This window comes from Alosa pseudoharengus, unplaced genomic scaffold, assembly GCF_046254945.1.
Source record: "Alosa pseudoharengus isolate Yale_2024_CS ecotype anadromous, Long Island Sound unplaced genomic scaffold, YU_APseudo_1.1 YU_APseudo_1.1_scf_6, whole genome shotgun sequence".
Taxonomy (NCBI): Eukaryota; Metazoa; Chordata; class Actinopteri; order Clupeiformes; family Clupeidae; genus Alosa; species Alosa pseudoharengus.
This window is the reverse complement of record NW_027468848.1, coordinates 9422951-9432950: the sequence shown is the minus strand read 5'-3', so window position 1 is coordinate 9432950 and position 10000 is coordinate 9422951. Positions and strand designations below refer to the sequence as shown.

The window sequence follows — 10000 nt, the reverse complement described above, 5'->3', positions numbered from 1 at the left end:
CTAATTATTTGCACATTTAATCAACTGCTCTTAGAAATTTTAGAATTCTAGTTCAAGCCGGTTCCTGTTCCTGTCTCCCCTCACTCTACATGATACCAGCAGACTTAGACACTAGAGATGGCTGCACTGTGCAGTCCTTCCTCAGGTTGCTGTTATGGGATGGAGAGGGCTGTATTGGAGAGGGTGGTGGTGGAGAGGGTGGAGGTGGTGGAGAGGGTGGAGGGGGACAGGGCTGTGGTGGGGGGTGGTGGTGGGGGACAGGGCTGTGTTGGAGAGGGTGGTGGTGGGTTGTGCTGTTGGAGAGGGTGGTGGAGAAGGTGGTGGTGTTGGAGAGGGTGGTGTTGGGTGGTGGTGTTGGATAGGGCTGTGTTGGAGAGGGTGGTGTTGGATAGGGCTGTGTTGGAGAGGGTGGTGGTGTTGGAGAGGGTGGTGTTGGAGATGGAGGTGTTGGAGAGGGTGGTGGTGTTGGAGAGGGTGGTGTTGGAGAGGGTGGTGATGTTGGACAGGGCTGTGTTGGAGAGGGTGGTGTTGGAGAGGGTGGTGGTGGGGGACAGGGCTGTGTTGGAGAGGGTGGTGTTGAAGAGGGTGGTGGTAGTGACAGGGCTGTGTTGGAGAGGGTGGTGTTGGAGAGGGTGGTGTTGGAGAGGGTGGAGGTGTTGGACAGGGTGGTGGTGGGGGACAGGGCTGTGTTGGAGAGGGTGGTGTTGGAGAGGGTGGTGGTGTTGGAGAGGGTGGTGTTGGAGAGGGTGGTGATGTTGGACAGGGCTGTGTTGGAGAGGGTGGTGTTGGAGAGGGTGGTGGTGGGGGGCGGGGCTGTGTTGGAGAGGGTGGTGTTGGAGAGGGTGGTGGTAGTGACAGGGCTGTGTTGGAGAGTGTGGTGTTGGAGAGGGTGGTGGTGGGGGACAGGGCTGTGTTGGAGAGGGTGGTGTTGGAGAGGGTGGTGCTGGAGAGGGTGGTGGTGGGGGACAGGGCTGTGTTGGAGAGAGTGGTGGTGTTGGAGAGGGTGGAGGTGTTGGAGAGGGTGGTGGTGGGGGACAGGGCTGTGTTGGAGAGGGTGGTGTTGGAGAGGGTGGAGGTGTTGGACAGGGTGGTGGTGGGGGACAGGGCTGTGTTGGAGAGGGTGGTGGTGTTGGAGAGGGTGGTGTTGGAGAGGGTGGTGGTGTTGGAGAGGGTGGTGTTGGAGAGGGTGGTGATGTTGGACAGGGCTGTGTTGGAGAGGGTGGTGTTGGAGAGGGTGGTGGTGGGGGACAGGGCTGTGTTGGAGAGGGTGGTGTTGGAGAGGGTGGTGGTGGGGGACAGGGCTGTGTTGGAGAGTGTGGTGTTGGAGAGGGTGGTGGTGGGGGACAGGGCTGTGTTGGAGAGGGTGGTGTTGGAGAGGGTGGTGCTGGAGAGGGTGGTGGTGGGGGACAGGGCTGTGTTGGAGAGGGTGGTGTTGGAGAGGGTTTTGGTGGAGAGGGTGGTGTTGGAGAGAGTGGTGGTGTTGGAGAGGGTGGTGGTGGGGGACAGGGCTGTGTTGGAGAGGGTGGTGTTGGAGAGGGTGGTGCTGGAGAGGGTGGTGTTGGAGAGGGTGGTGGTGGGGGACAGGGCTGTGTTGGAGAGGGTGGTGGTGGAGAGGGTGGAGGTGTTGGAGAGGGTGGTGGTGGGGACAGGGCTGTGTTGGAGAGGGTGGTGTTGGAGAGGGTGGAGGTGTTGGAGAGGGTGATGGTGTTGGAGAGGGTGGTGGTGGGGACAGGGCTGTGTTGGAGAGGGTGGTGTTGGAGAGGGTGGTGGTGTTGGAGAGGGTGGTGTTGGAGAGGGTGGTGATGTTGGACAGGGCTGTGTTGGAGAGGGTGGTGTTGGAGAGGGTGGTGGTGGGGGACAGGGCTGTGTTGGAGAGGGTGGTGTTGGAGAGGGTGGTGGTAGTGACAGGGCTGTGTTGGAGAGTGTGGTGTTGGAGAGGGTGGTGGTGGGGGACAGGGCTGTGTTGGAGAGGGTGGTGTTGGAGAGGGTGGTGCTGGAGAGGGTGGTGGTGGGGGACAGGGCTGTGTTGGAGAGAGTGGTGGTGTTGGAGAGGGTGGAGGTGTTGGAGAGGGTGGTGGTGGGGGACAGGGCTGTGTTGGAGAGGGTGGTGTTGGAGAGGGTGGAGGTGTTGGACAGGGTGGTGGTGGGGGACAGGGCTGTGTTGGAGAGGGTGGTGGTGTTGGAGAGGGTGGTGTTGGAGAGGGTGGTGGTGTTGGAGAGGGTGGTGTTGGAGAGGGTGGTGATGTTGGACAGGGCTGTGTTGGAGAGGGTGGTGTTGGAGAGGGTGGTGGTGGGGGACAGGGCTGTGTTGGAGAGGGTGGTGTTGGAGAGGGTGGTGGTGGGGGACAGGGCTGTGTTGGAGAGTGTGGTGTTGGAGAGGGTGGTGGTGGGGGACAGGGCTGTGTTGGAGAGGGTGGTGTTGGAGAGGGTGGTGCTGGAGAGGGTGGTGGTGGGGGACAGGGCTGTGTTGGAGAGGGTGGTGTTGGAGAGGGTTTTGGTGGAGAGGGTGGTGTTGGAGAGAGTGGTGGTGTTGGAGAGGGTGGTGGTGGGGGACAGGGCTGTGTTGGAGAGGGTGGTGTTGGAGAGGGTGGTGCTGGAGAGGGTGGTGTTGGAGAGGGTGGTGGTGGGGGACAGGGCTGTGTTGGAGAGGGTGGTGGTGGAGAGGGTGGAGGTGTTGGAGAGGGTGGTGGTGGGGACAGGGCTGTGTTGGAGAGGGTGGTGTTGGAGAGGGTGGAGGTGTTGGAGAGGGTGATGGTGTTGGAGAGGGTGGTGGTGGGGACAGGGCTGTGTTGGAGAGGGTGGTGTTGGAGAGGGTGGAGGTGTTGGAGAGGGTGGTGGTGGGGGACAGGGCTGTGTTGGAGAGGGTGGTGTTGGAGAGGGTGGAGGTGTTGGAGAGGGTGGTGGTGGAGGACAGGGCTGTGTTGGAGAGGGTGGTGTTGGAGAGGGTGGTGTTGGAGAGGGTGGAGGTGTTGGAGAGGGTGGTGGTGGAGGACAGGGCTGTGTTGGAGAGGGTGGTGTTGGAGAGGGTGGTGTTGGAGAGGGTGGTGGTGTTGGAGAGGGTGGTGTTGGAGAGGGTGGAGGTGTTGGAGAGGGTGGTGGTGGAGGACAGGGCTGTGTTGGAGAGGGTGGTGTTGGAGAGGGTGGTGGTGTTGGAGAGGGTGGTGTTGGAGAGGGTGGAGGTGTTGGAGAGGGTGGTGGTGGAGGACAGGGCTGTATAAAGATGTTATTATTCGCCTGCTGCTGCGTTGGCCCTGATGAGAGAGGGAGGTGAGTGTGAAGAGGCCCCTATCAGCTGAACTCTCACAGCTGTTCGCTTTGAAACACCTCTAGCAGCCTGGCGGCTCATTGTCATCTAATGCACGACACTCTCATGCTCATTCTCTCTCTCCCTCATTCTCGCTCTCTATCCCTCTCTCTCTCCTTCATTCTCGCTCTCTCTGCCTTGTTCTTCCACTCTCCTTGTTCTCTCTTGTTCTCTCGCTCATTCTCTTTCTCTCCATCATTCTCTCTCTCTTGCTCATTCTCTCTCTCTCTCTTTCTTGTTCTCCTTATCCTCCTGCCCTACTTTCCTCATCCTCCCACACCCAAGCTGGTTGGTGATTGCTTTATCTCTCTCTCTCCGTGGCGTGGATGAACCAGCGCCGATTTCACTGCCAGATCTGCCACAGCTATTTCTGTCGAGCGGGCACATATGTGGGTCTTGTTGTTCAACAGTTCCTCAGTGTTATGGAATTTATTGACACACAATGAATATACCAAGTGCACTTAGGAAGTGAACAACTCCAAAGTTTTATCTTAGTGTTTCACTTGATGTTACTGTATATGTCATGTTGCTTAACTTTACGTGATTTTACTGTAAATACTACAGTAAATACAAAAGCAAGAAAGTGAAAGCAGAGCGCTATAGAGTTGTTCAGATTGAACGTACACTATGAAAGTACACACCCATCGCTAACATGAAGCGTCTAACCTTCCTGATTGTCATCAGAAGACAGTAAGGGTAATGGGTGCCGATATACAGGATAGACAGACAGACAGACAGACAGACAGACCCATTGATCCAGAGGAAAATTCTTTCTCTGCTTATTACCCATCCATGGTGATAACACACAGACACACACACACACACACACACACACAAACACACACACACTCTGCTTATTACCCATCCATGGTGATAACCAGTGGTGGAGGAAGTACTGAATTTCAGTACTTAAGTAAAAGTACAAATACACAGAGAAATATTTACTTTAGTAAAAGTAAAAGTACCACAATGACAACCCTACTTAAGTAAAAGTAAAAAGTACCTGCTTTTAAATGTACTTTAAGTATTAAAAGTAAAAGTATTTGCATAATGATTTATTATGACCGCCGCGCAGCGAAGCGGCGGTCATATAGGTTTAGTCAGATTTTTTCTTTTTTTTTCTTTTTCGCATGTCCAAATTTCCGTCAAGGATTCCCGGGACACTGAAAGACCGGGGTAGACAAAACTTGGTGGGCATGTAACCCCATATGGATAGCATGGAACCATCGTTTTTCGTTTTGATCTGTAGCCCCCCCGCTGGACTGGACCCCCCGAAAGGAGGGTAGGGCAGACACAGTTTTCTGTGAATATCTCGAAAACCGTAGGGTTTAGGAGGACCATTTTTTTTTGTATGTTATAGCGCCACCTAGTTAAACACAAAAAAGTAAAAATGAGGTGTTGTAATTGAAGGTATCTGTGACCTAACATAGTCAAAACTGCACGAAATTGGAAGTGTAGGATCATTATGACACCCTCTGTATGCACACCAAGTTTTGTGGAATTCCGTTCATGGGGGGCCACACAATAAATTAATTTATGTTACTATACACCAACTGGCCTGTAGGTTGCCGGAGACAGTTTTCTGTGAATATCTCGAGAACCGTAGGGCCTAGGAGGTCCACCTTTTTTATGTATGTTGGTCTTAAGGGGGCATGTCAACCCATCCCATTACCACTTATTTCATGTATAGCGCCACCTAGTTAAAAATTAAAAAGCAAAAAATTAGGTGTTTTCATCACAATATCTCTGGCTGACAAGGTCAAAACTGCACGAAATTAAAAGTGTAGGATAATTATGACACCCTCCGAATGCATGCCAAGTTTTGTGTACTTTCGTTCATGGGGGGCCTTACAATAAAATAATTTATGTGTACATTTAGTGACGTACACCAACAAGGATTCCCGGGACACTGTAAGACCGGGGTAGACGAAACTTGGTGGGCATGTACCCCCACATGGATAGCATGGAACCATCGTTTTTCGTTTTGATCTGTAGCCCCCCCGCTGTACTGGACCCCCGGAAGGAGGGTAGGGCAGACACAGTTTTCTGTGAATATCTTGAGAACCGTAGGGCCTAGGATGACCATTTTTTTCCGTATGTTTGCCTCCAGGGGTCATGTTAACCCATTCCATGTGCACACGTGTGCATAAACAGATACACACGCACACACATACTGTACATTCACAGTAATCATACGTATGACACATACTCACACAGTAGACATATGTACGCATGCATATAATCTTTTGGTACTTGTTGTCTAGCAGATACCAGTGAGAATTGAGTGTGGATAATGAGACAGTTAGAATCATATAGGCCTTTCAGCGTGATTTATTTTTGTGGAAAAAATGTGCTGGACTGGGCGGCGGTCATATTTTGTACCGCTCTGCGGTACATCTAGTTCTCTTAATATCTATATTCTAAAAGAAAAATTAGTATGGGCTGTGGCATTTTAATTAAGCTAGTTTTAGGTTATACTCGACTAGATAGTTTTAAGCTAATGCAATTGTGCTTACCATCTGTGGCCCAGTTTACATTCTGACCTACAATTCTAGAGACTTTAATTCTGGTTATCGACTAGGGTGATCTGCTGAGTAAAATATCATTCAGCAAAACACGAGAGCCTGAAGTTTAACGGGGTAGACAAGGGAAACGTCGGGTGGATCGTAATGCCAATTCTGCTGATTGAACAGAAAAGTTGCTGAGAAAGGTGTCTTTATGATTAGGTTCAGTTTCACTTGCGCAGACGCACATAGACATTGAATGAGCGCTCACATTTCTACCCCCCAATTGTAGGCTATGCCTCTTTATTTGATCACACACAATTAAGAAATATTTCCTAATCTGGAAAATGCTACGTTTTTTTCAGCGGTTCTATAATAGTCTACCATTAATTTGTGCCGCAAATGATCAGACGTGTGACAGAAGCATGGGCATAGCCTGTAACTTCGCTGATCCGCGGATAGCAATCTCATCGGAGAGGAGGCCCTAACGCTGCAGATAACAGAGAAAAAGGCACAGAACACAGTTGCATGTCCAGTGTAGCCATGGGTCTGGTGAATATAGCCTACCGAATGCAGATGGCTACAAGCTCACGCTTTGCCTGGTCTAGACTAGAAGCTTATGTTTCAAAGATTTAGAAGCTGGGCACGTAGCGCTCCAGAATCTTATCGCAACCCCGCCCCCTGGTAAAACAAACGTGTTTGTCAGAGAAAAAAAAATCTGATCATAAAATGTATCTAAAAAGTAACGATGGTGTTGTAGAAATGTAGCGGAGTAAAAGTAGATAATTGCTGTAAAATGTAACGAAGTAAAAGTCAAAAGTATACACTATAAATTCTACTTAAGTAAAGTACAAATACGTGGAAAATTGACTTAAGTAGGCTACAGTAAGGAAGTATTTGTACGTCGTTACATTCCACCACAACACACAGACACACACGCAGTGGGCAGCCATTGCTGTGGCAACCAGGAGTCAGTTGGGGGTTTGGTGCCTTGCTCAAGTTAATAGGCTACTAGGAGGCTAGGAAATCAGGGCTGGTGTGGAGGGATGAGACTAGGGAGTATTTCTGGAGCCAGGAACATCAGGACTGGTTTTAAAGGTGGGGGCATCAGGGCTGGTTTTAAAGGTGGGGATGTCGGGACTAGTTTTAAAGGTAGGGATGTCGGCACTGGTTTTAAAGGTGGGGATGTCGGGACTGGTTTTAAAGGAGGGGGCATCAGGACTGGTTTTAAAGGAGGGGGCATCAGGACTGGTTTTAAAGGTGGGGGCATCAGGAGGGGGCATCAGGACTGGTAGTAATGACATCCGTCTCTCCTCCTGAACTCAGAGGCAGGGACAGAGCGCTCACAAAGTGGGTTAGTTTATTTCTGTTTTTTTATATTAGTTTTGTTTTTCTCACTGTTTATAATAACAGTAATAATGATGCCCCAGCTTCCCACACTCCTGGCCTCTCTCTCCTCCTCCCTCACTCCATCCCTCTCTCTCCTCCCTCCCTCCATCTTTCTCTCTCCTCCTCCCTCACTCCATCCCTCTCTCCTCCCTCCCTCCATCTTTCTCTCTCCTCCTCCCTCACTCCATCCCTCTCTCTCCTTCCTCACTCCATTTCTCTTCTCGTCTCTCACTCCATCTCTCTCTCTTCTCCTTCCTCACTTCATCTCTCTCTTCTCCTCCCTCCCTCCATCTTTCTCTCTCCTCCTCCCTCACTCCATCCCTCTCTCTCCTTCCTCACTCCATTTCTCTTCTCGTCTCTCACTCCATCTCTCTCTCTTCTCCTTACTTCATCTCTCTCTTCTCCTCCCTCACTTCATCTTTCTCTCTCCTCCTCCCTCACTCCATCCCTCTCTCTCCTTCCTCACTCCATCTCTCTTCTCTCTCACTTCATCTCTCTCTCTTCTCCTCCCTCACTTCATCTCTCTCTTCTCCTCCCTCACTTCATCTTTCTCTCTCCTCCTCCCTCACTCCATCCCTCTCTCTCCTCCTCCCTCCATCTCTCTCTCTTCTCCTCCCTCACTTCATCTCTCTCTTCTCCTCCCTCACTCCATCCCTCTCTCTCCTTCCTCACTCCATTTCTCTTCTCGTCTCTCACTCCATCTCTCTCTCTTCTCCTCCCTCACTTCATCTCTCTCTTCTCCTCCCTCACTTCATCTTTCTCTCTCCTCCTCCCTCACTCCATCCCTCTCTCTCCTCCTCCCTCCATCTTTCTCTCTCCTCCTCCCTCACTCCATCCCTCTCTCTCCTCCTCCCTCCATCTCTCTCTCTTCTCCTCCCTCACTCCATCTCTCTCTCTTCTCCTCCCTCACTCCATCTCTATCTCCTCCTCTCTCACTCTATCTCTTTCTTTTGTCTTGTGTGTGGAGTGCTTTGGGTTGCACTCTGTGCATAGATCAATGCGCTATATAATTAAACATTACTTACTTACTTTCTTACTTTCTCCTTTTCTCCCTCTCTCTCCCCACACTCTCTCTTCCTCTTTCTCTCTCTCCCCCTCCCCATCCCTTTCTCTCTATTCCTCTGCCTGTCTTTCTTTAACACTCTCTCTTTCTATCACTCTCTCAACATCCCTCTCCATTTCCATTCCTCTTTCTCCCTCTCTATCACACTCTCCCTTCATTTTTCTCTCCCTGTCCCCTTGCTCTTTCATGTCTTTCTCTCCTTCTCTTGCCTTTTTTCTCTGTCTCTCTCCTTCTCTCACATTACTTCTACTTCTTCTCCTTCTCTCTCTCTCTCTCTCTCTCTCTCTCTCTCTCTCTCTCTCTCTCTCTCTATCTCTCTCTCCCTCTCTTCTTCCTCGGTCAGCTCATTAATTTGCCGTCTGTCCCGTCCTCGTCTCCTCTCGCCAGCTGTCTTGACCAGCCCTGCGCTGTGCGCTCCTCTCTGCTCCTGCTCTGTTCTGTAGTGCAGTGCAGCCTCGGTGTGTGTGTGTGTGTGTGTGTGTGTGTGTGTGTGTGTGTGTGTGTGTGTGTGTGTGTGCTGTACACTGGCACCCTGGCGCTCCTACACTGTCCACTGATGAGGTCTTTCTTTCATGGCATTATGGCTTCATCATCAGCCTCAGATCATGAGAGTTTCCACTCTGATTCCCCAATCCTCTAACGACTCGCCAGCTCAGCTACCAGGACCAATCAGCACTCACGGAAAACTGGATTCAGCTTAAAAGTTCTAGATCAGAACCCTGCATCTTTTTATCATTCTAAAACAATCCACCCCCATGAGTTGTGCAGAGAAGCAGCTCTAAATGTTATCAGCTGTAAATACAGATAGGACTCTCTTTGAGTTGAATCACTTTTGACCTTTGGCTGACTTTTGGGTGGATTCACTGAACTAACTCCAGTGACTGGTCATATATGTTTCCATACAGTATATTAAACATAAACCAATATATACTGTATTTGTTTTTAGAATGATTTTTATTTACTTTTCAGAGATTGGAGTCCAAATATGCATTTCAAACAGAATATTGGATCTTTACCATCAATGTATACTGTACTTTAACTAAAAGTCTTCCTTTGTATGATACCGGTTCTAAATGTGTGTATAAAAAGTATGTTTGAGAATACTTCTCCACATACATCTCAACTTTGAACCCTAAACCGCACAGCGGATCGCACTTCTTGGAGCTAATTTTAAGTGTGGAAAAAGTACACCCACACACTCAAACATGCACACAGATAGTGGTATTTCATTTTAGTGTAATAATTATTGATTTTAGAAATCTTTAATAATGTTGAAAGGTTAAGAAGTACACAGCAGCAGATACCTGACCCCTTACCTGTCCCATCTCGTCCCCAGGTGATCACAGACCTGGAGGAGCAGTTGACACACCTGACCCAGGAGAACGCTGAGCTGAACCGCCAGAACTTCTACCTGTCCAAGCAGCTGGACGAGGCCACGGATGAGAGGGAGGAGCGGATGCAGCTGACGCAGGACGTGGACCGCCTACGCCGCGAGGTGGCCGACCGGGAGATGCACCTCAACAACCAGAAACAGGTAAAAAAACAAAGGACATGGAAAACCCGGAAGTCGCCAGGTTGGGCACCTCAATAACCTGCAATACACACACCCACACACACTATCGGTCCATATAAATACTCCTCGTCCGACAAGTCTAAGAATAGAGCACTAGGAGGCTGCTCAGAGGCGTACGTCCAGCTGAACAAACTCAGGTGGTGTAGAGACAGGTGGGTGTGCTTGTT

The 10000-nt window shown here is 50.2% G+C and overlaps 1 protein-coding gene across 1 annotated transcript in view; it reads left to right on the top strand.

Moving 5' to 3' along the window:
* Positions 1 to 10000, top strand: part of citb (citron rho-interacting serine/threonine kinase b) — a 62566-nt gene that overhangs the window by 24208 nt on the left and 28358 nt on the right. Inside the window, exon 15 of the mRNA XM_076269798.1 lies at positions 9597 to 9794. Within this exon, the coding sequence (XP_076125913.1) occupies positions 9597 to 9794 (198 nt within the window). The remainder of the gene's footprint in view (positions 1 to 9596; positions 9795 to 10000) is intronic.